The sequence below is a fragment of the Hemicordylus capensis genome, chromosome 2 (genome assembly GCF_027244095.1).
Source record: "Hemicordylus capensis ecotype Gifberg chromosome 2, rHemCap1.1.pri, whole genome shotgun sequence".
Classification (NCBI taxonomy): domain Eukaryota; kingdom Metazoa; phylum Chordata; class Lepidosauria; order Squamata; family Cordylidae; genus Hemicordylus; species Hemicordylus capensis.
Window position 1 is genome coordinate 210,892,085 of NC_069658.1, and position 14,875 is coordinate 210,906,959.

General features: G+C 46.0%; 1 protein-coding gene across 2 annotated transcripts in view; it reads left to right on the forward strand.

Moving 5' to 3' along the window:
- The window catches only part of CERS1 (ceramide synthase 1), a 32,414-nt gene that overhangs the window by 13,472 nt on the left and 4,067 nt on the right, over nucleotides 1–14,875 (forward strand). The window contains exons 2-6 of one of the 2 annotated variants that reach the window (XM_053297281.1): nucleotides 4,155–4,314; nucleotides 6,626–6,806; nucleotides 8,410–8,571; nucleotides 9,126–9,276; nucleotides 11,854–11,999. In XM_053297281.1, coding sequence (XP_053153256.1) covers nucleotides 4,155–4,314; nucleotides 6,626–6,806; nucleotides 8,410–8,571; nucleotides 9,126–9,276; nucleotides 11,854–11,999 — 800 coding nt within the window. The remainder of the gene's footprint in view (nucleotides 1–4,154; nucleotides 4,315–6,625; nucleotides 6,807–8,409; nucleotides 8,572–9,125; nucleotides 9,277–11,853; nucleotides 12,000–14,875) is intronic. The other variant, XM_053297282.1, reaches the window with a different exon arrangement.

Genomic DNA, 14,875 nt, shown 5'->3' on the forward strand with positions numbered 1-14,875 from the left:
GGACGCTCTTAACTCCTATCCCACCTTGGAACAGTTCTCCCCGTTAAAGGCGGCAATGCTGTGTACACTTACTTGGGAGTAAGACTGTTGAACACAGCGGGGCTTGCTTCCGAGCAAAGAAGCCTAGCGTTGTAGGAAAAGCTTCCTTCCCAGTCCCTCTGGTCACTTGGGGTTGATGTTGACTCATCCTTACCGAATGCCTGTCTGTAGTGTATAGAATTTTGGCTCTGTATTCGAACTGCGCAGGTGCAGTGGAGCGCTTCGCAGTTCTAAGAGGCCGCCGAGCCGAGCCGACCGTTCCCGCTCCGTCCGCCGCTGTGGGCAGGTTGGAGGCCTGCTTGCCTCACCCCCTGGCCGCGAACATGGGCGGCTGGCATATCCGGGAGGAGGGCTCGCAGCAGGGGCGGACCGGGAGCCCAGTTTCCCTGGGTGTGCCACTGCCGGCCCGTGCTGTACTGTGCTGTGCAGCCAGGTGTGATTCTGACCTGCGCCAGGTGCTTTAGAGACAGGGGAATGGAGAAAGGCAAATGGGACTATGTTAAGTTGCGTGTTGAAACCTTTCTGCTCATGCATATTTGCATAAATAGACCGGTTTTATCTTCTTACGTTCTTGTGCGTCCAGTTGCTCTTTGTGCAATCAAGGACCCATGTGTTAAGAATACTGTGTGTGCCACGGTGTGTGTGTGTGTGGGGTGAGGGATGATGCTTAACTTGCAGCAAGGGTGGGGGCCCCTCCAAAGGCCCTTAGGTCCAGGCTCCAAAATTATCTAGGCGCACCAAGACAAAAAAGAAAAAAAGAAAAAAGAAAGGTTCTGCTTTTATTGGCCTCATCATTCTGTTGCTTATAAATTTGGCAACTCTTGAGCTAACCACTGGAAAGTTGGAGTGTGTGATCTACTTGATGAGGGCCACAAATGTGCCAGATTTCAAGGAGATCTGATAGGAAACGCTATAGCAACAGCAGGTGAAAAAGTGCTGGAAATGGACACGGTCCTCCCCCATCTTTAGAACGGCGTAGCGCAAAGTTCTTGCACGTTTTGGTGACAACGCCTGATGTGCCCTGATTGGGCTTTTCTCGGAAGTGTGCTGTTTTTGCTCTGGCGAAGTTTCGAGGAGCAGTTCAAAGGTTGTCAAGGTTTTCCTGCCCCTGTTAAAGCCTGTGGGAAGCCACGGCCTGGCCAGGTTATTCAGGGTGTGCCTCTCTTGATACAAGAAGCCAGAATGCTGACCTAACCTTTGGATTCCATGGCAGGTGCAAGGCAGGTGAACTCTCAGGGAAGGCAGGTGGGAGAGAATGGGCATTTGGGGTGGGAGCCAGTTGGGCAGGTAGAACCAAATGGGGGAGAAGCAGTATGGGGACTTACTTCTGAGTAAGTCTGCCCAGGATGGTTACATCCTCTTCTCCACCCCTCCTCCTCAATGATCTCTTATCCGTCAGGCAGAGAGTGGCTCACTCAAACTGCTTCAGAATTACCCCCGTTGACACTACGTAGGCACATTGGAAGCGGCCTCCTACCGAGTCAGACCCTTGGTCCATCTAACTCAGGGTTGTCTACCTGGACTGGCAGCAGGCAGGAGTCTCTCTCAGCCCTGTCTTGGAGATGCTGCCAGGGAGGGAACTTGGAGCCTTCTGCATGCAAGCAGGCAGGTGCCTTTCCCAGAGCGGCTCCATCCCCTGAGGGGAATATCTTGCCGTGCTCACACAAGTAAGTCTCCCATTCAAATGCAAACCAGGGTGGATCCTGCTTAGCAAAGAGGACAATTCATGCTTGCTGGCTTGCTCCCACAAGACCAGCTCCCTTCCCCTTGTCCTTGCTGTCCATCGCACTGTCAAAATGCGGACAGGAAAGCCACACTTGACTTCTGCAGCACGAAGATGCCGTTGGCGTCAATGGAGTGTGCCACTTTAATGACACCTTTTTCATTTAAAACACTGGGGTGATCGGCTTACCCCACAGACAGGCCCAGAGGCGCTGCCCAGAACTAGACCTGACGTGGACTTTTGCTCGCAATCTGAAAAAAAGACGGGACATCTATGCTGGTGACATGCACTCCCCATCTTGATTTGGGCCTCAAAGACGAAGGGAAAGAGGGTGAGCTGTAAGCAAGCAGAATTTGTGACATTGCACGACGTCATTAAGACATCTGCCTCAGGCTCCAGTTTCCTGGCTTTGTGGAGCTTGAGAAAGCCTTAACTCTGGTCTGAAAACATCAGGTTTTTTTACTACCAAATATACCCCTCCTGTATTCTATCAAAGACAACAAAATATTGACATTGGGGGGGTGATCCTTTTTCAATCTCAGTAATTCTTGTTTTTTGTCTCTGACACTTTTTCTGGACTGTAATTGTGATGTTTTTCAGTTGGATGTTATAGGTTGCATTGGATAAGTACAGCTGGTGAAGGGAATTTTCTTTGTGTTTTCATTTCAGGATGTAAGGGAACCGGAATTTAAGGTCTATCAAAGGGGGTGATTCTTTCCTATACCCACTGTAGGTAGGAAGTGGGGTCCTCCAGGGATTAGTACTGGGACTAGTGCTCTTTTTCATAAATGATCTAGAAGTTGGTTTAAGCTGCAAAGTGGCCAAACTTGCAGATGACACCAAACTATTTAGATTAGTGAAATCCCAAGCAGATTGTGAGGAGCTCCAAAAGGATCTCACCAAACTGGATGAGAGGGCAAAAAAATGGCAAATGTGGTTCAGTGTAAGCAAGTGCAAAGTGGTGTAGCTATAATTTAGCAGATGGGTTGAAAGGACCCTGCCCCCCTAGCTCCTGAGGGTCCCCCAGCTCCACCCTTCCTTATTTTCAGCCTCTATTCAAGAACTTCACTGGAAAATACTACATTGCTGGTATATAACACCTTCGGTATTAGCCCAATTTTCTCAACAAAATTCCATTCAGTGTTGGAAGGGTTGTAAACAGAAAGGTACATATTATCATATGTGGCGGACTTGTGAGGAAATTAAACCTTTTGGGGAGAAAGTTTTTGTTGAAATTATCAATATAATGAATCAAAGAGTAGAATATTCTCCAGATTTGGGTTTATGACATATTTTTACAGGGGGGAAAATACTAAACAAAGATAAACAATTCGTTATCTTTTTAATCCTGGTTGCTAAAGCAATTATGGCACAGCAATGGAAACTCTTAGATAATTTAAATGTGGAGAGATGGTATAACAAGGTATGGTCATTGGCAATCTTAGAAAAAAAATTCAGATACAGTAAAGATAATGAACAATCAGAAAAGAATCACAATTTTGTCGCATTTGAAAAAAAATACATTTCTTATGGAGATAACATGGATCCTATTCATGAAGTTTGGAAATCATGATTATTTTGATATGCTTGGAATAGTGGATGTGGTCTACTCCCAGTGGTAGTCCAATACTATGTAGATAGTTTTTGTTTGTTTGTATCATAAATATGCTATATTGATTTGTATTGGATTAAATTGAATAAATGTAAGAATGTTCCTGTAAAAAAAAGATTGAGGTGCATACAATTATACATGGAGGAGAGAGAGTGGACAGAGAAAAATTTCTCCCTCTCTTACAACACTAGATTCAGGAGTCACCCCATGAAACGGAAGGCCGGGAAATTTAGGACCGACAAGAGGAAGTACTTTTTCACACAGCGCATAATTCATCTATGGAATTCTCTGCCACAGGCTTCTCAGAGGGATCTGGTGGGCCACTTTGGGAAACAGGATGCTGGACTAGATAGGCCTTGGGCCTGATCCAGCAGGGCTGTTCTTATGTTCTTAGTTAATATATATTTGAAGTTGGGGTTTTTTGTCCCGATCTGAGAGAGCAACTGACCCTCTCCAGCTCATCATAGCATCCCTCCAGTGGCTGGTAGTGGCATCTGCTTGATGCTTCTTTTTTGATTGTGAGCTCCTTGGGGGCAGGGGACCAACTTCTTTATTTTCCTATGTGAACTGCTTTGAGAATGCACTTGAAAAGCGGTATATAAATATTTTTTGTAGCAGTAGAAAGTCCGAGTGGAAGGAGCCAAATTGAAATGTATCCATCGTATTTTGCATTGTGGCGTGTTCCTAAACCATAGCAGAATTTTGTGGGACAGCAGGGAGAGGAATTCGCTTTGTTATCGAGCGATTATTTTGATCTCGCCAATGTTTCTGCCCTTGTAGCCCTTCGCAGAGTGGTGCCAGTTGCTTCCCAAAGATGCCGCCAAGATGCCAGAAAGCGCCTGGAAGCTGGCCTACTACATGCTCTCCTGGTCCTACAGCGCCTACCTGCTCTTCTTCACCAATTACCCATTTTTCCACGACCCTCCTTCAGTTTTTTATGGTGCGGTGAGAAACACTGGGGGCAAAAGTCAGGGTGGGGGATGCGGTGGCTTCATTTTCGGGATTTTTTTTTGTTGTTGTTGCTATAGCACCCACCACAGCTCCATTACTGGACTCCAAAACTTGGACGAGCGTTACATTAATCTGTGGAACTCTCTGCCACAATGGAGTGACAGCCACCATCTTGGCTGGCTTAAAGCGGGGCTTAGGTCAAATTCCTGGAGGGCAGGCTAGCATGGTGTAGTAGTTAGAGTGCTGGACTAGGACCGGGGAGACCCGAGTTCAAATCCCCAGTCAGCCATGATACTAGCTGGGTGACTCTGGGCCAGTCACTTCTCTCTCAGCCTAACCTACTTCACAGGGTTGTTGTGAAAGAGAAACTCAAGTATGTAGTACACCGCTCTGGGCTCCTTGGAGGAAGTGCGGAATATAAATGTAAATAATAATAATAATATCAATGGCTCCTCTTATAGAACTGCCAGCGAAGAGGCTAAATCATCATAATATTAAGAAACAATCATTAAGGGAAAATATATAGAATACATCACTATAAGTTATTGCTTCAAATATTAAGTAATAATTACAGTGATTTTATTTATTTATTTATTTACATTTTCTATCCCGTTCTTCCTCCAAGGAGCCCAGAGCGGTATACGACATACTTAAGTTCCTCCTCACAACAACCCTGTGCAGTAGGCTAGGCTGAGAGAGAAGTGACTGGCCCAGAGTCACCCAGCAAGTTTCATGGCTGAATGGGGATTTGAACTCGGGTCTGCCCGGTCCTAGTCCAGCCCTCTAACCACTACACCACGATGTAATTATTGCTTAATATTTGAAGCAATATTAAGAAATAAAGTTATTTCTTAAGTTATTAAGAAATAACTGGCATCTCCAAAATAGGGCTGAGAGAGATTCCTGTCCTGCAACCTTGGAGAAGCTGCTGCCAGTCTGTGTAGACAATACTGAGCTAGATGGACCAAGGGTCTGATTCGGTATATGGCAGCTTCCTGTGTTCATAACTTACTGTCATGATTGCTAATACATTTTATTTAATATTCATCTAAGAAAAATTATCTCCTCATGTTTCTGTTTATCAGCAGCCTTCTTATGATGCCATAATTCCTCAGTCTTAATATTTTTATATATTTATTTATTCATCATATCTTTATACTGCCTGATATGTACATCTCTAGGCAGTGTACAAAATTTAAAACAACGTTTTAAATCAGCACAGATTAAAATACAACATAATTAAAACAGTAACATAAAAAACAGAAATAAAAACAACAAAACAATTATTAAAACAAATTATTAAAATTAATTCTATTCTATCTCTAAAATTAATAGCAATCTTCTTGATAATGAATACTTATAATTATTCAGGTCATAATTATTTTGCTGGCCAGAACTTAAACTCAAGACTCTGCCTCTTTGCAGGTTTCTAATGGAGCGGGGTAGGAGAATGGTATTTCAAGGCTTTAAAATGCCGTAGTGTGATTGATCTGTCTGTGTTTATCTGTCCGCAACAGTGCCTCCTAGTGCAGGGGTCTCATTCCTTAACCTCTTAATGTTATACATTGAAAATATTTGCATTCCGCTGCTGGCCTGCAAGAAAGAGCAGACATCATAAGAGCGGACAGCCATCGCAGCAAAGCTGCAGCAAAAAAAATGCAGTCAATAAATCCCCGACTTATTCCATTTGGTACTAGCAGCAAGCATTGGGACCCCTGTTCCAAGCTCTGCTTTTTGGGGCGGGGAAGCAGGAGGCCCCGCTGGCAAGGAGACACCACCAAACAGGCCCTGCAGAAGCAGGGTGGGAGCAGTGAGTTAACATTACAAGACCATAACAGTCTGGCAGGCTTGCCTCATTCTTGACCCCATGGGAATCTTGGGTGCGAGCTCCTTGGGAAGAGGAGATCTGGTCTTGTGGTAGCAAGCATGACTTGTCCCCTTAGCTAAACCGGGTCTGTCCTGGTTGCATTTGAACAGGAGACTAGAAGGGTGAGCACTGGGAGATCTTCCCCTCAGGGGATGGAGCCACTCTGGGAAGTGCAGAAGGTTCCCAGTTCCCTCCCTGGCAGCATCTCCAAGAGAAGGCTGAGAGAGACTCCTGCCTGCAACCTTGGAGAAGCCGCTGCCAGTCTGTGCAGACAATACTGATACCGATAGACCAGTGGTCTGACTCAGTATACGGCAACTTCCTTTGTCCCCGAGAAAGGCTTTGCTCTGGGTGGCAGCCGGCAGCTGCTCCCTTTTCTGCGTCCCTTCAGTCCTGGTGGGTTGACGTGGCTGCGTCTCTGGCTTCCTTTCAGACTGGAAGAGGGGCATGGAGGTGCCGCTGGACATCGCCGGGGCCTACCTGCTGCAAGGCAGCTTCTACAGCCATTCTATCTACGCGGCCCTGTACATGGATGCCTGGCGCAAAGACTCCGTCATCATGCTGGTTCACCACGTGGTCACCTTGATGCTCATCGTGTTCTCCTACATGTTAAGGTAGGGGACGCCGTCTTCCGGACCACGCCGGCCAGCCTTTGTCCGTGACAAAGAAGCTCGCTGGTGCCCTTCTGTGATGCTCCTGGACAGTTTGTGGGCCGTATCCGGGCATTTCTGTTGCAGGGGAAGAGGGAGGAGGTTTTTTTTCATCCAACCCTGCAAATGCCAATTCAGTGAGTTAGACCAGATTTGAACTGGGGCCTAGTGGTGCTGCTTAACCTCCTGGATCCCGCACCGCAAGAAAGGGATGGGGCCCGAGCACAGTGGCAGAGCGTCTGCTTTGCACGCAGAAGGTCCCGGGTTCAATCCCCGGCAGCGACTCCAAAAAACCTGTGCCTGAAGCCTTGGAGAACTGCTGCCGGTCAGAGCTGACAGTATGGAGCTAGATGGACTCAAGGGTCCGATGCAGGGGCGTAGGGAGTTTGGCAGGGGCCGGGGAACACCCCTGGTGGTGTTGCATGTGCACCCCAAGCCACGCCCCCTGTGTCTGATTTCAGTGGGGCCAGTGCCGAGAACGGGGTTGTCACAGCCCCGGTGGAATTGCATTTCCCCTGTCAGTGGTTGGTGGAGGGAAAGGAGCTTCCTTTCAGCAGTTCCATCAACCACTGACGGAGGAAATGAAACTCTGTTTGGGCTGTGAGAGTCCCGTTCTTGGCACTGGCCCCGCCCGCCTTGCGTCTGACATCAAACTCGGGGGGGGGGCAGTGTCCGGAGGGAGAATCCATCCCTCTGCAGCCTAGTGCTCCCAGCTGGGCCTGGGGGGGCCCCAGACCCTTGGGGCCTGGGCAGGGGCGTAGCAAGGTTGGAGGGGGCTCAGAGACAAGATTTTAAAATGGGCCCCTCGCTGATACACGCACACAAACACACTTCACAATATATCATGCACTCACACTCACATCCCTATTATAAATACAATGAATATCTAGTTCACATTGAATCTAGTTTTTTTACTCTCTGCTCCTGCCGATCTCCAAGAGACTCAACATAATTCATAGGGGGTGCAACGTGGGCGGGTGGGGAGTCATGTGATATTACTCTAGGGGGGCCCCTTGAGGCAGTGGGGCCCCAAGACGACTGCCTCCCCTTGCCTAATTGTAGTTACGCCCCTGGGCCTGGGGACAATTGTCCCCCTTGCTCAGTGGTTGCTGCGCCCCTGGTCTGACTCAAGATAAGGCAGCTTCTGGTGGCGCTATAATTGTGCGGGCTCTGGTTTGCGCATCGTGTACACTGGCTGTGCACATGGGACGGGGCCTTCTCAGTCCTTGCCCCCAGACTTTGGAATGTTCTCTCCTGGCGAGTGTCCCTTTCCCCAGTCTCCCATCACAGTTTTTAGAAAGCAAGTAAAATCTTGGCTTTTTATCCAGGCTTTCGAATGAGTGTTTTGTTTGCTGCTGCTCTGTATCTTACGGTTATATTGTACATGTGTTTAAACTTTTAATTAGATTTGCATGTTTATATTCCATTTTAATTCTTATTGTGCAGTTTCTATGGTTCTATATTGTTGAATGTTTTTTGTAAACGGCCTTGAGATTATTTTAATGGAAGGCGGTATAGAAGTTTAGAAATAAATCCGTGAAATGAAATGCCCTTCTTCTGCCCTCAGGTACCACAATGTGGGGATTCTTGTGCTCTTCCTTCATGACATCAGCGACATCCAGCTGGAATTCACCAAGCTCAACGTCTACTTCAAGTATCGTGGCGGAGTCTACCACCAGCTGAACGACATCATCTCCAATGCTGGCTGCATCTCTTTCAGTGTCAGCTGGTCAGTTTTGTCTCCCTCCACCCCTAGACACTGGGTTACAGTGGGGCAGGGCCCCCCAATTCTACACACACTCCCAGAAAATTTGGAGGGCATGTTATGCATTATTGTTGGGTGTCTGGCTCATGGCTAAAACAAACGCATGCCGAATTCTTCTATATGTCTGTACTGTTGCTGAAATCCGAAGTGTGCTCTGCTCAGATAGACTGCTCTTGTCCAGAAAGCTCTCTGGCTGCCGCCCGCTGTTGCATGAGTAGAACCTTCTCCTCCTGGCCAGCAGAATCAGATTCTTAACCATTTTAATTTCGTAACCACTCCTTGATCGGATGGACTAATGAGACATACTTTGCCTTTTCCAAATTGCTAAGTCTTTGGACTGTCTGTGTATGTGCAACATCGGTTCCGACCTTCCGGGCATCCTGCTGGAATTCGGCTGGAGCGGGACCCGGAGGGAGGTGGGAATCCCGGAACCGTGGCGGAATGGAGCTGGGGCCACGTGGCGGGGTGCATGGCTTGGAGGTGATCTAACGGGCTGCCCCCCTCCGCTTCTCTCCTAGCAGGTTCTGGTTCCGCCTGTACTGGTTCCCCCTCAAGGTGCTGTACGCCACTTGTCACTCCAGTCTCCGGTCTGTCCCGGATATTCCTTTTTACTTCTTCTTCAATGCTTTGCTGTTTGTCCTCACTCTGATGAATATCTATTGGTTCTTGGTGAGTAGCGAGTGTGAGTTTGACCTGAGCGTTCCCCAGGGGTAGGCCGGCCAGTGACGGGGCTGCGGACCTTTTGGGGTGTGTGTGTTGAGGGCTCAGCAGCAGGACGGCTCCTTGTCCCCGCCCCCCAGACGGGCTGGTGGGCCGGCTCCTCGTTCTTTTGGCTGGGCAGCCAGACTGCAGCCCACAGCCTGCCAAAGTCCTGGATGGCAAAAGCCTGTTTGCATGGGTTTCCCCAGCGTGTTTGCATGGGTTTGCAGGGTGACGCAAACCTGCCAGACTATTATGGTCTCTTTTTTTTTTGCAAGCCCTGCTCAGAACGAACACACACAAACACACACAGAGCCCTGCTTCTGCAGGGCCCGTTTGGTGTTGTCCCCTTGCCACCGGGACCGCCTGCTTTTGCCCTGTGGCAGAGCTTGAACAGGGGTCCTGATACTTGCTCTCCACTGACAAACGCTTCTGCTGCCTAGTTGCCCAGGAGAGGCAGAAACTTGCCAAGGGAGACCAGGCCAGCAGCCTCTGGAGAGGATCACGGCCCTGCTGAATCGGGCTAGTGCTGCTCCAAGCCCCATTATTAAGAAGGGGATTGAAAATAATACTGCTAATATGAAGAGCACCCTTTTTATACAGACCTTTACTCAATGAATGGCCCCCAACTCTCTCTTTAATGTTGTTGTGTTTTGTTAGGATGTTTTTATTGAAGGTTTAATTACTGTTTTTAACTTTGTTAACTGGGGTCTTCGAATGAAGGGCGATATAAAAATATAAAAATATAAATGAAATACATAATATAAAAATATAGAAATATCATGCCTTTATACCAGGGGTAGGCAACCTTGACCCTCCAGCTGTAGGTGAACTACAAGTCCCATAATCTCTGGCCACAGTTTATTGCAACCGAGGATGATGGGAATTGTAGTTCAACAGTAGCTGGAGAGACAAGGTTGCTTACCCCTGCTTAATACAAATATCTGGTGCGGCCCCATTTGGAGTACTGTGTACAGTCCTGGTTGCCGTATTTCGAAAAGGATATTGTAGAACTGGAAAAGGTGCAGAAGAGGGCAACCACGATGATCAGGGGCCTGGGAGTTATTTGCACATGGCTTCATGCTATGGGGTAAATGTTGAGCGAAGCCACTTCGAATTACACTCGCGGCATTGAGGGAAGCAGCCCCTCCCCTCTGCTCTCGGGTTTTGTTTTGATGCAAGTTCACATCGTATGCCTCTGTGTTTTCCTTCTAGCCAATGGGGTGGGTGGGGGGAGAGATTTCTAAAGCCTATATCTGCATTCCTAAAAGGGTGTATCCTTCTTATCATGTTAATGATTCTACGTCAGTGCCTTCGGCGTTTTCAGAAAAAGTAGCTTAAAACCAGCATTTTAAAAACCTGGAAATATATCGGGATGAGCTAGATTTCGGAAGACCAAGCCCAATTTTTGTGTGGAGTGCTTCCAAAGATCTCGAATGGACTTTGGGGTATGTTTGGCTGGTGTTTGAACACACACACTCTCTCTTCTGGAGTAGATTTGGGGTAACAGCCTTGTCTGTAATGCCTCCTGGAGCACCTTCTTTATGTTGCAAGGCTGTAGCATCTGGGGCTTTTAAGTTCAGAAAAGAGGCTACTAAGGGGAGATATTATGTACGGTGTGGAGAGAATGAATAGACAGAGGTATCTCTCCCTCTCTCACAACACTAGAATCAGGGGTCATCCTATGAAACTGATTGCCAAGACATTTAGGACTGACAAAAGGAAGTGCTTTTTCACACAGCGCGTAATTAACCTATGGAATTATCTGCCACAAGATGTGGTGACAGCCGGGATGCTTTAAGAAGGGTTTAGATAAATTCATGGAGGACAGGTATGGCTACTAGTCTGGTGGCTATAGACCACTTCTAGCCTCAGAGGTGGTCTCAGAGGTGGTCTATAGCTCTCAATCCCAGTCACAGAGGAGCAGGAGAGAGGGCATGCCCTCACCTCTTGCCTGTGGGCTTCTCAGAGGCATCTGGTAAGCCACTGTGGGGAAAAGGATGCTGGACTAGATAGTCCTTGGGCCTGATCCAGCAGGGCTGTTCTTAGATTCAGTTTCTGGCAGTGGCCAGGTGGACATGAAGATGACTTTGCCCCAGGCCTGTGATATTCAGAAGGAAGACTGCTTCTGTGTGTGGGGGTTCCATTTTCCCACTTCCATGGCTGAAAGCTCTTGATAGCGCTCACCATTTTTTAACAGGACTGTGAGAAGCAGCACTTCTTGAGCAGCTTATCCATGTTTTAAGGGGGTACCTATCAAGTGACTTGCTAGGCATGTGCTGTGTTGATTCCATTTCTTTCCTGGAAAGAAAGGAAGCTCAGAAGAGAGGTTTTCACCTCGGAAGGTAAACCAGGCTGTGAGCGAGCCATGCTTTGCTACAAAGGCAAGATTAGAACCCGGGTTTCCAACCCGTGGGGCTCTGTCTCGCTGGCGGAGCTGGACTTGGTTCTCAGAAAGCAGGGAGGGCGACGGGTTTTGTGGGGAAATCGGGCCAAACGGTCCAGGATTCTGCAAGCTGATGTGTTGACTCTCTTTTCTCTCGGCAGTACATCATCCTTTTCGTGGCAAAAGTCTTCCTGGGGGAGGTTCGGGAGGTGAACGACGTGCGAGAATACGACTTGGATGACGGGAAGAAAGTCGCAGTAGCCGCCAAGATGAAAGATGGACCGACCCTCAGCTCCTGGAAGGAAGGGTAATGACAGAAAGCGGGGAGGGAGAACCTCATCCTCCCACACTCATCCATTTCAAACCGACCATCTCACAGGGCTGTCTTGAGACAAAAAGGCTGTTCTGAACAGATGAATTAAAATAAATATACTTATTTATTGTCAGGTTTTGAAACCCCACCTTTCCTCTCGGGAGCACCCAAAGGGACTTAGGGTTGGAATAAAAATACCATTGAAGCATAACATCGACAATCAACCATCCTATTGTAGAGCAGTAACAGACATCTTTTAACTGCCCCAAGTACTCATTTGTAAAAGTTACAGATATAAATTAATATAGTGCATTTGTTTATTGCAAAAATATGACTTATTCGTACAAGACCCATTCATTCAGTAAATTGAACAGTAGCCTCTTAAAATATGTATTATAATTATATCTGTTATATATTTTGAATAATTTGGTTGGATGGTTGGATGAAAATAAGGTCATTAGTTCCCAATCTACAGATTTCAAATTTTGCTTTCACAATCCTGCCACTGAAATTAGCCGAATGGGCTACTTTTTATATGCTTGTTAGAAGGTTTAAATCGTTCTTTTGATCTTTTTTCTTGAAGAAATTCTGAATATAATCTGAATATATAATATAACTGAATATATAATATAACTTGTTTTTGACACTCGGTAGTCAAATCAATAATTCCAAAATGACATAATGCCCAAGAGAAGCAGAAGATCTTTCTTGGATTCAAATTTACCATGGTTCAAATTTTATTTATATAGTAATTATTCAAGAAAATGAATACTGTTTGAAGTTGAAATCCTACAAATTTAAAACTGTTCTTTTACTTCCCTTTTGCAAGCACATAAATAAAAAAATTCTATGACATAGACAGGTGGCTCTTGAATAGTGGTTTCACCCCTTAACGGGCACCTCCCTATATACCAATTTAGTTATTGCAGGAGAATAGTTGGGGTCATTCCCGGTTTTCTATTTCCCCCTCCCTGCCCAGCCACTAAATTGGTATATACAGGTGAAACTCGGAAAATTAGAATATCGTACAAAAGTCCATTAATTTCAGTAGAAGACAAGGATTGTAGAATAGAACAATATCGGACCTCTGAAAAGTATACAGTGTACTGTGCTTGACTGGCCAGCAAACCCGCCTGACCTGACCCCATAGAGAATCTATGGGGCATTGCCAAGAGAAGGATGAGAGACATGAGACCAAACAATGCAGAAGAGCTGAAGGCCGCTAATGAAGCATCCTGGTCTTCCATAACACCTCAGCAGTGCCACAGGCTGATAGCATCCATGCCACGCCTCATTGAGGCAGTAATTGCTGCAAAAGGGGCCCAAACCAAGTACTGAATACATATGCATGCTTATACTTTTCAGAGGTCCGATATTGTTCTATTCTTCAATCCTTGTCTTCTTGGTTCCATGTAATATTCTAATTTTCTGAGATTGAGGATTTGGGGTTTTCATGAGCTGTACGCCATGATCATCACAATTATAACAAATTAAGGCTTGACTTATCTTGCTTTGCATGTAATGCGTCTGTCTCATATATCAGTTTCACCTTTTAATTTGCATTACTGAAATTAATGGACTTTTGCACGATATTCTAATTTTCCGAGTTTCACCTGTAGTTTAAATATCCCCTCTCCCCCCTAAGAGTGGATTCTTTAGCTATGGAACCTAACCCCATCTTTTGGGTTAGGTCAAGCACTCCAACATGACAGTTTATGGAAACATTGCCCCCACTTTATTAGAGGGTCACCAGAATTATGTTTCCTGAGCTTTCTTAGCAGGAAACCTGTGCAAAATGACTTTGCCTGGTCAACAATGGGCTTCACCCACTAGTATGCATATATAAAATACGAAAAATACTCAGCTTTAAAGTGAAATCATTAGTAATTGTATATAATAATCTGTTTATCCCATTTTTCAGCCAAAGAGCTTGGGATAGTGTATTAAATTCCATCGTGGTCATCGTCATAATAATAATTATTTAATCAGAGAGAGAGAGAGAGAGCTTTTTACAAGGAAAGTTCTCAATATCCCTGCCAAAATAAGAGCCTTCCCATCTGACAACATTTAACCAGACTGTTAAGACACATTTATTCACCCAGGCTTTTAATTAGACTTCTAATTAGACTTATAGAGTCCATCATTGTTTTGATGTTTAAGTTTGTTTTTAATCTGTGTTGTTTTATTGTAAACCACTCAGAGATGTGAGTTTTGGGTGGCATACAAATATGCTAAATAAATAAGTTGCATACTAAATCCAATAAGAAGCGAGTTTGTTGCCCCAAAGGGCATATTCTAAATATTCTTAAGACAAACACACGAATGGGAGACACCAGCAACAGCCTCCAAGGATAATTAAGAATAATAATTATGAGTAATGATTATGTATCATTAGTATGTTTTTGTACTCTGGTCTATAACCGTAATAAAGATTGGATTGGATTGTATCATTAGTATAATAATGCCCTCCCACTGAAGCTTGATGTATGGGGCTTAGACAAAGTCATGGAGGACAGGTCTATCAACGGCTACTAGCCTGGGGGCTATAGGCCACCTCCAGCCTCAGAGGCAGAATGCCCCTAAATCCCAGTTGCAGGGGAGCAACAGCAGGAGAGAGGGCATGCCCTCAACTCTTGCCTGTGGGCTTCCCAGGGGCATCTGGTGGGCCATTGTGGGTAACAGGATGCTGGACTAGATGGGCTTCCTTGGGCCTGATCCAGCAGGGCTGTTCTTATGTTCTTGCCCATCTTGTGACAGAAATTATTTTGCTTCCGCAAGCCTTTTAAGGGGTATTTAGGATCTTCTCGTTTCAAACCCATATCCTGCCCTTTTCCCAAGGAGGGCAACAGGTATAGAATGCTCCCTTATTA